Source organism: Ornithorhynchus anatinus, chromosome 11 (genome assembly GCF_004115215.2).
Source record: "Ornithorhynchus anatinus isolate Pmale09 chromosome 11, mOrnAna1.pri.v4, whole genome shotgun sequence".
Taxonomy (NCBI): Eukaryota; Metazoa; Chordata; class Mammalia; order Monotremata; family Ornithorhynchidae; genus Ornithorhynchus; species Ornithorhynchus anatinus.
This window is the reverse complement of record NC_041738.1, coordinates 16,903,123-16,918,797: the sequence shown is the minus strand read 5'-3', so window position 1 is coordinate 16,918,797 and position 15,675 is coordinate 16,903,123. Positions and strand designations below refer to the sequence as shown.

The window sequence follows — 15,675 nt, the reverse complement described above, 5'->3', positions numbered from 1 at the left end:
CCAGTAGGTCATCGCCAGCCAAACCCTCTGCCCTACCATATAGTCTCAACTCCCTGCTCTACGTGCCTCCCAACCTTTCCCTAAGTTTCACCTCACCTGGATAGGGGTCAGAGGTGGGCTGCCTGGCTCCCTTCAGGGAGCCATTCCCCCAGGTGTCACCCCTGCCACCTCCAACCTTTACCTTTCCTCCCGCGTGTTGGGGCTCAGGAACCGGCTGGAATCATCATCACAGCTGCTCTGCAAGCTGCTCTGCAGGCTGCTGTGGAGAGACATAAAGACAAGCCATCAGGATTCAGGGCAAGACCCCAGACCAGAACAAGTCCCACCAGGTGCAGCACCATGGAGAGGAGGGGCCCAGTGGGCAACAGGAAAGGTCAGCGACAGAGATAATTTGGCAGTGTGATCCGACCCCAAGATCAAGTTACACCCAGCTTGTCCAGCAGCCACTCCACCCTGACCCCAGGAGGTGGCAACACAAATGCAGGGATGGAGGTGGAAAAGACAAGGAAAGATGATGCCCGGGAGTGCGTGACCTGTGCCTCTCCCACTCCCCTTTGGAGCCCTCTCTTCTTGGGTGCCTCTCGAGCTGCCTGGAGCAGCAACATCAATCTGAGGGGCGGGTGGGAGAGAGAAGGGGTGGAGGAAAGAGGGCAAAGGCAAAGAATGTGCCAATGAGGGAGATGTAAAAGGGAGAGAGGGTAAGTGTGGGATGGAGGATGTGCCAGAGTGGACAGTCTGGCCCCTTGACTTGGGCACCTGCTCCTTCACAGCAACAGCGGTGAGGGGGCCAGGAATGAGAAGCAACGTAGCCTTAAGGAAACAGCACAGGACTGGGAGTCATGCGACCTAGATTCTAATCTTGGCCCCACCACTTGCCTGCTGTGTGTCCTTGGGTGAATCCCTTCACTTTCATGGCCTCAGTTTCTTCCTCTGTAAATGGTAATTTCCCTCCCTCTTATACTGTAATTTCCCTCCCTCTTATACTGTAAACCCCAGGTGGGACAGGTACAGGTACAGTGTCTAATCTGACTGTACTGTTGTTATCTCAGTACAGTAAACAGTAATGTTTACTCTGCAAGACACAGAGTAAACATTTAACCAATGCCACAATTACTGCTCAGGGTTTGTGTTTGGGACAAGTGTCACTGTTTCTGCCTCCTTGGCAGGGAAGGGTACCCACTGAGTCTCCCAAGGAACCACCAAGGCCTCACTCATCTTGACCCATTGTAGGCTGTAAACTCGTTATGAGCAGGGAACAAGTCCTCTAATTCTGTTGTACTGTACTCTCCAAATCGTTTAGCATAGTGGTCTGTACTTAGCAGGCACTCAATAAATATGGCATGATTGCTTAATTGATTGGGCTGGAGGTGCAGCATCTCATTCCGCTAAAGCAGCACAGGACTGGGAATCAGAAGGATTAGACCTGGGTTCTAATCTGTCTTCATCACTATGCTGCTGTGTTACCTTGGACAAGTCACATCTGCCTCAATTCTATGTGCCTCAGCTTACCTCATCTGTAAAATGGGGATTAAGACTGAGCCCCATCTGGAACATGGACTGTGCCCGGCTTGATTAGCTTGTATGTAATAATAATAATAATGGTGTAAGCGCTTACTATGTGCAAAGCACTCTTCTAAGCGCTGGGAGGCTACAAGGTGATCAGGTTGTCCCACATGGGGCTCACAGTCTTAATTCCCATTTTACAGATGAGGTAACCGAGGCCTAGAGAAGTGAAGTGACATGCCCAAAGTCACACAGCTGACAAGGGGCAGAGCCAGGATTAGAACCCATGACCTCTGACTCCCAACCCTGGGCTCTTTCCACTGAGCCACGTATGTACTCCAGCACTTTAGTACAGTGCCTGGAACACAATAAGCACTTCATAAATACCATAAAAAGGAAAAAAAGGAAAAAAAAAGTCCAAGTTTAAGCTTAACCACCGGGCCAGAAGGAAGAAGCACAAGGGACTGATTTCTGAAAATTACATTATAACTTGGGTCCACTAGGTGTCATTGTTTCCTTCCAAACTGGCCCCAGAGCCGACCAAAAACCAGGAGATTGAGGTGAAACCAAGCAACGGACCAGCTGAATCTGGCTCCTCCTCTTCAATCAATCATGGTATTTATTGAGATCTTACTATGTGTACAGCACTGTACAGAGCTTGGAGAGTACAGTATAACACAGCTAATAATAACAATGGTATTTGTTAAGCGCTTACTAGGTGTCAAGCACCGTACTAAGCAGGTAGGTTCCCTGCCCACAAGAAGCTTAAAATCCAGAAGGGGAGACAGACATTAAAATAAATAATGGATAGGTATGTAAGCTCTGTGGGTTTGAAGTTGGGATGAATAAAGAGGGCAAATCGAGTGCAAGGGTACCACAGAAGGGAGAGGGAGTAGGGGAAATGAGGGCTTTAGTCGGGAAAGGCCTGTTGGAGAAGGTGTGATTTTAATAAGGCTTTGAAGGTGGGTAAGAGTGATCATCTGTGAGATATTAAGTGGGAAGGGAGTTCCAGGCCAGAGGAAGGATGTGGGTGAGGGGTCGGCAGCAAGACAGATAAAATCGGAGTACAGTGAGTAGGTTGGAGTTAGAGGAGTGAAGTGAGCGGGTTGGGTTGCAGAAGGAAATCAGTGAGGTAAAATAGGAAGAGCAAGTGGTTGAGTGCTTTAAAAACTCTGATTGATGCAGAGGTGGTGGGAAACCAATGGAGGTTCTTGAGGAGTGGGGAAGCATGGATTCAGCTTTTTTTTTTAGAAAAATGGTCCATGCTGCAGAGTGAAGTATGACCTGGAGGCAAAGAAGGTCAGCAAGGAGGCTAATTCTATAATCAAGGCAGCATAGGTTAGGTGCTTGTGTCATCTTGGTTGCAGTTTAGATGGAAAGCTCGAATTGTGTACATTCCAAGCGCTTAGTACAGTGCTCTTCACATAGTAAGCGCTCAATAAATACTATTGAATGAATGAATGGAAAGGAATGGGCATATTTAAGTGACACTGTGAAGGTTGAAGCTACAGGCTTTAATGACAGACTTAATATGTGGTTTGAAAGAGTGCTGAGTTGAGGATAATGCCAAGGTTATAAGGCCTGTGTGATGGAAGATTTTGGTGCTTTTTACAGTTATGGGAAAGTCAGGGGGAGAACAAGGTTTGGGTGGGAAGATGATTTCTGTTTTCTACATGTTAAGTTTGAGGTGTTAGCAAGACATCCAAGTAGAGATGACCAGAAGGCAGGAGGAAATACCAGACTGCAGAGACAAAGACAGATCAGGGTTGGAGATGATAACTTGGGAATCATCAGCAGAAAGATGGTAGTTGAAGCCAGGGGAGGGAATGAGTTCTCCAAGGGAATGGTTATAGGTGGGGAATAGAAGGGGATCCAGAACTGAGCCTTGAGGGACTCTCATAGTGAAGGGGTAGAAGGCAAAGGAGGAGTCCACAGAGGAGACTGAAAATGTGCAACCAGAGAGGCGGAGAACAAGGAGAGATCAGTGTCAGTGAAGCCAAGGTTGGAAGAGGGTGGTAGACAGTGTCAAAGGGAGGTGAGAGGTTGTGGAGATTTAGGATGGTGAGAGGCTGTTAGATTGGGCAAGAAGATCATTTGTGACCTTTGAGAGGATGGTTTCTGTGAGTGACGGGCACAGAAGCCAGATTGGAGGGGGTCAAGGAGAGAATTGGAGGAAAGGAAGTGGAGGCAATGGATGTAGACAACTCACTCAAGAGGTTTGGAGAGGGATGTTGGGAGGGAGATGGGGTGATAACTGAAGAGGGCTGTGGGATCAAGGGAGGGGTTTTTACATGATACCATGACTTGTATGTCCCGACACCTCAAACCTCACATGTCCAAAACAGAACTCCTCATCTTCCCACCCAAACCCAGTTCTCCCCTTCATTTTCCCATCACTGTAGATAGTACCACCATCCTTCTTGTCTCACAAACCTGTAACCTTGGCATTATCCTTGACTCATCTCTCTTATTCAACCCTCATATTCAATCATTCAACCTTCACAACATTGCGAAAATCCACCCTTTCCTCTCCATCCAAATTGTTACCATGTTAATCCAAGCACTTATACTATCCTGCCTTGATTAGTCTATCATCCTCCTTGCTGTCCTCCCTGCCACCTCTCTCTCCCCACTCCAGTCCTTATTTCACTCTGCCTCCTGGATCATTTTTCTACAAAAACATTCACTTAGTGTTTCCCCAATCCTCAAGAACCTCCAGTGGTTGCCCATCCACCTCCACATCAAACAGAAACTCTTTACCATGAGCTTTAAAGCCTTCGATCACCTTGCCTCTTCCCACCTCACCATGCTGCTCTCCTACTATAACTGAGCCTACACACTTGGCTCCTCTAATGCTATCCTACTCACTGTAGTGTGGCTCAGTGGAAACAGCACGGGCTTTGGAGTCACAGGTCATGGGTTTGAATCCTGGCTCTGCCACTTGTCAGCTGTGTGACTGTGGGCGTCACTTCACTTCTCTGTGCCTGTTACCTCATCTGTAAAATGGGGATTAAGACTGTGAGCCCCATGTGGGACAACCTGATTCCCATGTGTACCCCAGCGCTTAGAACAGTGCTCTGCACATAGTAAGCGCTTAACAAATACCAACATTATTATTATTCTTACCTTGATCTTATCTATCTCACGTCCAAGTCCTTGCCCATGTTCTTCCTCTGGCCTGAAATGCCCTCCCTCTTTATATCTGACAGACTCTCTTCACTTTCAAAACCTTATTGATGGCACATCTCCTCCAAGAAGCCTTTCCTGATTAAGCCCTCATTTCCTCTTCTCCCACTCCTTTCTGCATCCCACTGATTTGCTCCCTTCATCCACCCCTCCCATGGCCCCAAAGAATTTATGTACATATGCATAATTGATTTATATTAATGTATGTCTCCCCCAACTAGACTGTAAGCTCACTGTGGACAGGAAATGTGCCTTCTAACTCTATTATATCGTTATGCTGTATTCTCCCAAGAGCTTTGTAAGCACTCTGTACACAATAAGTACTCTATATATGCAACTGATTGATGTTTGAAATCAGTGGGGAAGAAGCCATCGGCCAGTGAACAGTTGCACATGGCTGTCAGGAAGGAAAGAAGGGAGGGGGCAAGTGTTTTGATAGGGTGCAAAAGAATAGTGTTATAAGTACAAGTTGGGGTAGATTTCAAGAGGAGGCAGGAGATCTACTCTTGAGATCCTGCTGGGAAAGTGGAAGGGATTGGAGGAGAGCAGGGGAGATTTTTAAGAGCTTATATCTAATTGTTTCAATTTTGTCAATAAATTATGTGGCCAGGGCATTAGGAGCAAGAGATGTCCTGAACATTTCTGTAGAAAGATGATAGGGACAGCGGAGTGAAGTATGGGCTGGAGTGGGGAGAGACTGGAGGCTGGGAGGTCAGCAAAGAGGCTGATACAGTAATTAAGGTAGGATAGGATGAGTAATTGTATTAACGTGGCAGCGGTTTGGATGGAGAGAAAAGGGCGGATTTTAGCAGTATTGTGAAGGTAGGACCAACAGGATTTGATGATAGATTGAATATGTAGGTTGAATGAGAGAGGGAGTCAAGGATAATGCCAAGATTACAGGCTTGTGAGATGGGAAAGAAGGTGGTGCCATCTACAGCGATGAAAAAGTCCATCAGAAGACAACAGGGTTTGGGTGGGAAGGTAAGGAGTTCCGTTTTGGACATGTTAAGTTTGAGGTGGACCAGAGGACATCCAAGTAGAGATGTTTTGAAGGCAGGAGGAGATGTGAGCCTGGAGAGAGGGAGAGAGATCAGAGGAGGAGATGTAGATTTGGGTATCATCTGCATAGAGATGGTAGTTGAAGTCTTAGGAGCAAATGAGTTCTCCAAGGGAATGAGTGCATTTGGTGAATAGAAGGGGACCAAGAACTGAACCTTGAAGGACCACCAAAGTTAGGGGGTGGGAGGCAGAGGAGGATCCCACAAAGGAGACTGAGAATGAATGGCCAGAGAGATAAGAGGAGAAGCAGGAGAGGACAGAGTCAGTGAAGCCAAAGTTGGATAACGTTTCCAGGAGAAAGGGGTGGTCGACAATGTCAAAGGCAACTGAAAGGTCGAGAAGGATTAGGATGGAGTAGAAGCTGTTGGATTTGGCAAGAAGGAGATCAATGGTGACCTTTAAGAGGGCGGTTTCAGTTGAGTGAAGGGGACAGAAGCCAGATTGGAGGGGGTCTTGGTGACCTTTGAGAGGGCAGTCTCAATGGAGTGAAGGGGACAGAAGCTGGATTGGAGGGGTTCCACGAGGGAATTGGAGGAGAGGAATTTGAGACGGCAGGTGTAGACGACTCATTCAAGGAGTCTGGAGAGGAATGGTAGGAGGGAGATAGGGCGATAACTGGAGAAATTTGTAGACTCAAGGGAGGATTTTTTTAGGATGGGGGAGTGATGGGCTTGTTTGAAGTCAGTGGAGAAGAAGCCATTAAAGAGTGAATGGTTGAAAATGGCTGTCAGGGAGGGAAAGAGGGAAGAGGCGAGAATTTTGATAAGGTTTGAAGAAATGGGGTCAGATGCACATGTAGATGGGGTGGCATTTGAGAGGAGGTAGTAGATCTCCTCTGGAGATACTGCTGGGAAGGACGGCGAAGTTTAAAAGGGGGCTGGGAGGTGTGGGGGAACTGAGGAGAGGCAAGGGCTCACACCTGATGGTGATAATTTTCATAATAAAATAGATAGCCAGGTCACTGGGGGAAAGAACTGGGACACGTGGGGAGACAGGGGTCCTGAGAAGGGGGTTAAATGTCTGAAACAAGTGGCAAGGGTGATGGGCATGGGTGTCAAAAAGGGAAGAGAAATAGTTTTGCCAGGCAGAGGAGAGGGCAGAGTTAAAGCAAGCAACAATATACTTAAAGTGGATAAAGTCAGCTTGATATTTAAATTTCTGCCAGCAGCATTCTGCAGCTCAAGCACAAGAGTGAAGGAGGTGGACTATGCAGGTGATCCAGGACTGTGGGTCAGTGGTACAAGAGTGATGAAGGGATGGGGAGTGAGTGAGTTGAGTTCAGTAGAGCGGATAGTTTTAAGAATGTCTATTTGTTCATCAAGAGTGGGTAGATTGGGTATGGAGGCTAAGTGGGGCGTGACAATTTGAGAGGGTTGGATGGGGTTGAGAGATCGGAGGTCTCTGTGGGAGAATAGCACAGATTTACAGGGAAGAGAAGTGTAGATGAGGAAGCAAGTGAGAAGGTTGTGGTCAGAGAGAGGGATTTAAGAGTTATTGAGGGTAGAGACTGTGCAGTGGTTAGAGATAATGAGATCGAGTGCGTATCCAAGTTGGTGAGTGGGGGAGGTGGGGTGGAGCAGGAGGTTGGCGGAGTTGAGGAGTGATAGAAGGTGGGAGGCAGAGGGGTCATCAGGAACATCTACATGGATATTGAAGTCCCCAAGGATCAAAGTGGGCATGGAGAAAGAGAGAAGGAATTTGAGAAAGGGAGCCCATGTGGGACAGAGACTGTGTCAAACTCAATTAACATGTATCTACCTCAGCACTTAGAACAGTGCCTGGCACATAGTAAATGGTTAATAAATGCCATGAAAATAAGAGTAATAATAATAATAATACCACCATCACATGGCATTAGCAGGGCTTACCTAGGGCATTTTGGGTCCAACTTGGAGCTCAGCAAGGGAAGCAACCTGAGGGTAGGGGAAGAGCAATAAACATCATAATACAGTCTATATGCTAAAGAGAAAAAGTTATAGGAAGCTGGTCCTGGACTTGAAGAGGGAACTCAGTTCCAGTTTCCAAGGGGGTAGGGAGGGTTCTCCTCAGGTCAGGACAAGAAGAAATGACAGAAAACTGATGCAATGGGCTATAGGCTCTTCATAAGGAAGAGTTTACTCCCTTTGGAGGTTGTGAAATAATTGGAGAGATGTGGAATCTACTTGGCTGGAGGGCTTGAAGGTGAGAAAAGGATATTGTCTGAGAGATTGAGGTGAAGATTGGCTTGGGGGGGGCAGTGCATGAAGGGGGTAGATGTCACATAGAGGTCACTTCCAGCCTTGGGCCCTGGATCCTGAGCAATAGCACAGGCCGAAGCATCAGGTTTCAGGCTTCTCGCTTCATATTACCTTGTACAAAAATTGTCCAGGGAGCCTGTCAAACAGTATCATCAAATGGGCCAGCCTCCTCCCTCAGAATGACAGATGACACTGCAAATGAGGAGGTGGGACCTTGGCCTGGATCACTAGGGAGGGAGCCTAGGCCCAGCTGGTCAGAGGCCTTGAACAGGATTCCCCCAGCATCTATACTGAGCAATCAATGGTATTTATTGAGCACCTAGCAGGTGCAGAACATTATACTCTGCGCTTGAGAGAACATAATCCAATTAATACAGCACATAGAACAGCACTTGGCACATCATAAGCACTTAAATACTATTATTATTATTATTGTTATTATTAATATTAATAGATATAATCCCACCCACAAGGAGCAAACAATCTCGCAGGGGAGAGGGACACTAACACTAAAATTGTATTACCGTGTTAATATATTCACTCATCCTATCCTGCCTGGATTACTGCATAGGCCTTTTTGCTGACCTCCCAACCTCCTGTCCACATATCACTCTGCTGTCCAGATCATTTTTCTACAAAACATTCAGGGTATGTTACCTTGTTCCTCAAAAAACTCCAGTGGTTGCCCATTTACGTCCACATCAAACAAAACCCCCTCACCACTGGCTTTAAAGCACTGCAAAACCTTGCCCCCTCCTACGTCACCTCACTTCTCTCCTTCTAAAACCCAGTCCGCATATTTCACTCTTCTACTGTTAACCTTCTCATTGTGCCTCCATCTTGCCTGTCTCACCGCGGACCCCTAGCCTCTGGCCAGGAACGCCAACCCTCCTCAAATCCCACAGTTACTCTCCCCGTCTTCAAAGCCTTATTGAAGACACATCTCCAAGAAGTCATCTCCTACTCCCTTCTGCATTGCCCTGGCTTGTTCCCTTTATTCATCCCCCCCTCAGTCTTAAAGCACTTATGTACATATCTGTAATTTCTTTATTTTAATGTCTGTCTCCCCCTCTAAACTGTAAACTCATTGTGGGCAGGAAATGTGTCTGCTTATTGTTACACTGTACTCTCCCAAGAGCTTAGTACAGTGCCCTGGACACAGTAAGTGCTCAATAAATATGATTGAATGAATGAATGAATAAAATGAAATACATGCTACATGAGGCAGCAAGGCCAAGTGAAAAGAGTACAGGCCTGGAAGTCCTGGGTCCTGGGTTCTATACCAGCTCAGCCAATTGCTTGTTGTGTGACCTGGGACAAGTCATTTGACTTCTCTGTACCTCAGTTTCTTCAACTGTAAATTGGGGATTAAATACTTGTCTCCTCTCCTGCTTAAACTGTGAGCTCCATGTGGGGCAGGAACAGTTTCCAACCTGATTATCCTGTATCTACCCTAACACTTAGAACAATGCTTGACATCTAGTAAGTGCTTATGCCATTAAACAAATATGAGATGAAGAAAGTATAAGGATATAAAGAAGTGCAATGGTTCGCAGCTGGGAGGGAGTAATGGAGTGCTTAGGGCACATGGAAGGGAAGTGGCACATTTGGGGGATGTAGTTTGGGGAAATGAGAAATTAATCAGGGAAGACATCTTGGAGGAGATGTCATTTAGAAGGGCTTTGAAGATGGAGAACCATGGGTAATGGGTGAATAAGGGGCTCAGGACAGAAGAGAAGGTATGAGCAAGAGGTCAGGGGCAGGGGAAATGAGAAGGTGGCACAGTAAATAGGTTGGCTTTAGAGGAACGAAGCATGCCCGCTGAGGGTCTCCTGGGAGATAGCTGATCGAGTACTGATGCTTGAGTGCTGAAGTGCTCCCTCCAGTTATCGCCCCATTTCCCTCCAACCATTCCTCTCCAAACTCCTTGAGCAAGTTATCTACACTCACTGTCTCAAATTCCTCTCCTCCACTTCTCTCCTAGACCCCCTCCAGTCTGGCTTCTATCCCCTTCACTCTAAAGAAACAGCCTGCTCAAAGTTCACCACTGATCTGCTTCTTTCCAAATCAAACAGCCTCTACTCCATCCTTATTCTCCTCGACCTCTTGGCTGCCTTTGACACTGTCGACCACCCTCTCCTCCTGTGATTATCCAACATCAGCTTCACTGACACTGTCCTCTCTTGGTTCTCCCCTTTTCTCTCTGACTGCTCATTCTCAGTCTCTTTCCTGGGCACTTCTTGTGTCTCCCACCCTGTAACTGACGGGGTCCCTGAAGGTTCAGTTCTGGGTCTCCTTCTACACCCACTTCCTTGGAGAACTCATTCTCTCACGTGGTTTCAACTACTAACTCTATGCGGATGATTCCCAAATGTATATCTCCAGCCATGATCTCTCTCCTTCTCTGCAGTCTCGTATTTCCTCCTGCCTTCAAGGCATATCTACTTGGATGTCCTCCCGCAACTCAAGCTTAACATGTCCAAAACAGACCCCGTATCTTCCCACCCAAACCCTGTCTTCCCCATCATTTTCCCATCACTATAGGGTGATGCACCACCATCCTTCCTGTCTCACAAACCCATAACCTTGGCATTATCCTTGACTCCTCTCTCTCATTCAACCCATGCACTCAATCCATCACTAAATCCAGTTGGTTTCAGCATCGCTAAAATCTACCCTTTTCTCTCCATCCAAACTGTTACCATGTTAATCTAATCACTTATCCTATCTTGCCTTAAATACTGTATAAGCCTCCTTACTGCCCTCCCCGCCTCTTGTCTCTCCCTACTCCAGTCCATACTTCACAATGTTGTCTAGATCATTTTTCTACAAAAATGTTCAGGATATGTCCCCCCACTCCTCAAGAAAAATCAGTGATTGCCTAGCCACCTACACATCAAAGAAAACTCTTCCCCACTGGCTTCAAAGCACTCCATTACATTGTACCCTCCTAGCTCACCTCCCTACTTTCCTACTACAACTCCACCTGCACACTTCACTCCTCTAATGCTACCCTTCTCACTGTTCCTTGATCTCGCCTGTCCCACTGCTGACCCCTGGCTGGCCTACATCCTGCCTCTGGCCTGGAACACCCTCCCTCCTCAAATCCGACAGACAATTACTCCCCCTCACCCCCCAGCATTAGTGAAGGCACATCTCCTCCAGGAGGCCTTCCCTGACTAAGTTCTCCTTTCCTCTTCTCCCACTTCCTTCTGCATTACCCTGACTTGCTCCCTTTATTCATCCCCCTTCCCAGTCCCACAGCACTTCTGTACATATCTACAATTTATTTATTTATATTAACATCTGTCTCCCCCTCTAGACTGTAAGCTCATTGTAGGCAGGGAATATGTTTGCTTATTGTTATATTGTACTCTCCCAAGTGTTTAGTACAGTGCGATGCATACAATAAGTGCTCAGTAAATATGACTGAATGATTGAATGCAAAGAGACAACTATTGGAGGAGTAGGAAGACTTGTTCAGAATGGCATTTAAGAAATATGATTAGGGTGGCAGAGTGGATATAGATTGGAATGGGGGAGAGACTGAAGGTAGATAGGTCAGAGAGGAGGCTAATGTAGTAGTTGAATAGGGTAATGGCAAATGCCTGGACCAGGGTGGGGGCAGTTTGGATGGCAAGGAAGAGGCAGATTCTGGAGGTGTTTGGAGGATGAACTGCTAGGATGTAATAACACACTGCATATGAGGATTGAAAGAGAGAGAGTTGGTATCTTGATACTGCCAAGGTTACAGGCTTTCAAGATGGGAGAATGGTGGTGTTGTCAACTGTGAAGGGAAAGTGAGATGAGGAGAAAATCTGGGAAGGAAGATGTAGAGTTCTGTTTTGGACACATTGAACTTGAGGTGCCAAAGGGAAGGAGATTTGGGACTCAGTGTTTGTAACCATGGAGGAATGAGCTTCCCAAGGCAGTGAGTGAAGATTGAGATGAGAAGGGGACCCAGAACTTAGACCTGGGGTCTAAGTTAGATACTGTGGAAGTTGCATTTAGATTTTTAGGCCCAGATGACATTATTAATTAATTAATTAATTAATTGTTATCTGGTAAGCACTTTCTATGTCAAGCACTATTCTAAGTGCTGGTGGAGATACAAGTTAATCAGGTAAGATACAGTCCCTGTACTACATGGGGCTTGCAGTTTTAGTAGGAGGGAGATCAGGTACTGAATCCCCATTTTACAGATGAAGAACCTAAGGTACAGATAATATAAGTGACTTGTCCAAGGCATGAGAGGGAGCCAGGTTTATAACCCAAGTCCTTTGACCACTAGGTCCAAGCTCTTTCCTGCTGCTCCTCAATTTCAAATTCAAATTCAATTTCAAGGAATTCTGGTTCCTTCTGTAGATGGCGCCTACAGCAAATTTGGTAGCTCCAAGCATTTCAGTCCCACTGCCAGACAGAGCATGGTGGACTGAAAGGTTGAAGGGTGAGCCAGTAATGGCATTGCTTATTATAACACAGGTTGGTAGTTTTGGGGAGAAGCTATGGGCTGGTTTGGGCTTTTGGAAATCTGAGAATGAAGTAAGCCAGGAGAGTGGATGGGCTGACTTACTGTCCACAGTTAACTGTGGTGTCTAAGTGTTTAATATGTGCCACACACTGTACTAAGCATTGGGGTAGATACAAGACAGTCAGGTTGGACACAGTACATCCCAAACGGGGTCACAGTCTAAGAGGGAGGGAGCACAGAGCAAAATAGTGAGCCTGTCTTCTTCAGTGACAGGGGGGCGAAGGCTCAGTGGCCAATACACCAGGCTCTCCTCATAGAGAAACTGGAGAAACCACAGAATACTCCGACTGGATGAGGGAATGAAGGAGGAGGGAAGAGAGGGATAGAGAAGCAGTGTGGCCTAGTGAGAAGCAGTACGGCTTAGTGAGAAGTGGCATGGCCTAGTGGATAGAGCACAGGCCTGGGAGTTGGAAGGATCTGGGTTCTGATCCCAGCTCTGCCACTTGTCTGCAGTGTGACCTTAGCGTCACTTAACTTCTCAGTGCCTCAGTTTCCTCATCTGTAAAATGGGGATTAAGACTGTGAGCCCTGTGTGGGATGTTAATTGTGTTCAACCTGATTAGCTTGTACCTATCATAGTGCTTAGTACAGTGCCTGGTACTTAGTAAGCATTTTTAAAATACCATTAAAAGAGAGAGAGAGGGAAAGAGAAGGAGAGAGGAAGAGAGGGAACAGGGATTGCTTGGGTATTGTGGAGGATCAACAAGTCCAATTTTCACAACAGCACTTCCAACACCCAGCCTCTCCCAACCAATAAAGCTCAAAGATGCAAATAATAAGTATAGAACAGGTGTCTCTAATTCACTCCATGGGGTGAGAACTCTTGGGTGAAATGGGCCTCCAGAGAACAGAGTTGTCCCCAGGCTCAATCCTGCCTGCCCCATTGATAAACATCACGAGCTCCCTCCCTTCCCAGGAACAACTTCTTGACTCTATTCACCTTTACCAAGCAATACTAACTCCTCATCCACATGTGCTTTCCATCTCCAGGGCTGCCTCCATGCCTCCGGGTAAGATGCCCTCCCTGTCACCTAAACCACCTTTCAGAGGCACTTTCTTCTCAAGTCTTGAGCCTCTCCTGAGGACTACACTTCCTGGAGGAGAACAGTTGTAGAGGTATTTATTGAGTGCTTACTGTGTTGTACTAAGCACTTGGGAGAGTACAATATAATATTTAACAGACCCATTCCCTGCCCACATCAAGCTTACAGCCTAGAGGGGAAGACAGACATTAATATAAGTAAATGAAATTACAGATATGTACATAAGTGCTGTGGGGCTGGGAATAGGAATGAATAAGGGAGCAAGTCAAGGCAACACAGAAGGGAGTGGGGGAAGAGGAAAGTAGGGCTTAGTTAGGGAAGGCTTCTTGGAGGAGATGTGTCTTCAATAAGGCTTTAAAGAGTGGGGAGAGTAATTGTCTGGGGGATATGAAGGCGGGGGCATTCCAGGCCAGAGGCAAGACATGGGTGAGAGGTTAGCGGCGAGATAGACGAGATCAAGGTACAGTGAGCAGGTTGGCATTAGAGGAGTGAAGTGTGTGGGCTGGGTTGTAGTAGGAGAGAAGCTGACTTCAAAAAGTCAGCCAATCCATCAATAACATTTATTAAGCATCAAACATAAACTCCTTACCATAGACTTTAAAGCCCTTAATCCCCTTGCCCCTTCCTACCTTACCTAGCTGCTGTACCACTACTACCCAGCCCACACACTTCACTCCTTTAATACCAACATACTCATTATATCTCGATCTTGTCTATCTCGCCGCTGACCTCTGACCCCTGACCCATATCTTGCCTTGGTCCTGGAATACCCTCCCTCTTCATATCCAACAGACCATCACTTGCTTCAAAGCCTTATTATAAGCACATCTCCTTCAAGAGGCCTTCCCTAAGCCGTCATTTCCTCTTCTCCCACTCCCTTCTGTGTGCCCTTGCACTTGAATTTGCACCTTTATTCACCCCTCCCTAAGCCCCTCAACACTTATGTACATATCCATAGTTTACTTATTTTAATGTCTGTATCCTCCCTCTATATTGAAGTTCACTGTGGGCAAGGAACATATCTACCAACTCTGCTATACTGTACACTCCAAAGCCCTGTACAGTACTTTGCACACAGTTAATACGCAATAAATACAACTGATGGATTGAGCATCTACTGTGTGCAGAATAGGGATAGTTCCACTCAATTAGCAAACATATCCCCTGCCCTCAAGGAATTGATAATATAGCTAGACAGGTAGACACTAAAGTCATTTATAGGTAGGAGGAAGAAAGAAAATGGGAGGTGTGCATGATTTAGGGCTTAAATAATTGGGACTGAAGATATGTTTATAAATGCTAGGGGCAGTTATGAGTACACCAGTGCCTAAGTGAAAGTTGACTGGAGAGTTATAACCTGGGGAGTTAGGAGACTAATTGGGGAGGGCTTCTGGGAAAAAATGTGATTTCAGAAGGGTTTTGAAGTTGGAGAGAAGCAGCATGGCCTCCTGGAAAGAGCATGAGCCTAAGAGTAAAAGACTCTGGGTTCTAATCCCGGCTCCTACACTTACGGGTTATGGGACCTTGAGCAAGTCAATCCACGTCTCTCTGCCTCTGTTTTCTCATCTGTAATATGAGGATTAAATCCCACTCCCTTCTACCTAGATTGTGGGCTCCAGGCAGGACAGGGACTGTGTCCAAAGTGATAATCTTGTATCTACCCCAGCATTTAGAACAGTGCTTGGCACATAGTAAGCATTTAACAAATACTATAATTATTATTATTATTATCATTATTTGAAGAGAGCTGTGGTCTGTTTGATCTGATGGGGAAGGGGCCAACCCAGTAGATTTCAGACATCCAGGGCTGGCTCCGAACTTCCTGTTTAACTGCCAAGATCCTCTTCTCAGGCTGAACCTGGGCATGGCAGGTGCAGAGACCCTGTGGCTGTCCTCCAGGTGACCGCATCAACCTTGTGGAAAAATCTCTGGCCATGTCATCTCCCACATCCTCCTCACTCTGTCCCTTCAGTGCTTGCCAGTACTCACATCTGCTCCTCGTGAGCATCTCTGGGCAAAGGTTTGGGGGAAAACGAGGCCAAAGCTGCTGGCTCAAATGCTTTTTTGGAATCATCTGTAGACTACCTATGTTCGTCATTCATTATAGGGGATC

The 15,675-nt window shown here is 46.5% G+C and overlaps 1 protein-coding gene across 1 annotated transcript in view; it reads right to left on the bottom strand.

The window, feature by feature from the left end:
• GRAMD1B (GRAM domain containing 1B) overlaps positions 1 to 15,675 on the bottom strand; it is a 188,129-nt gene that overhangs the window by 151,022 nt on the left and 21,432 nt on the right. The window contains 2 exon segments of the mRNA XM_039913485.1: positions 182 to 259; positions 7,620 to 7,664. Coding sequence (XP_039769419.1) covers positions 182 to 259; positions 7,620 to 7,664 — 123 coding nt within the window.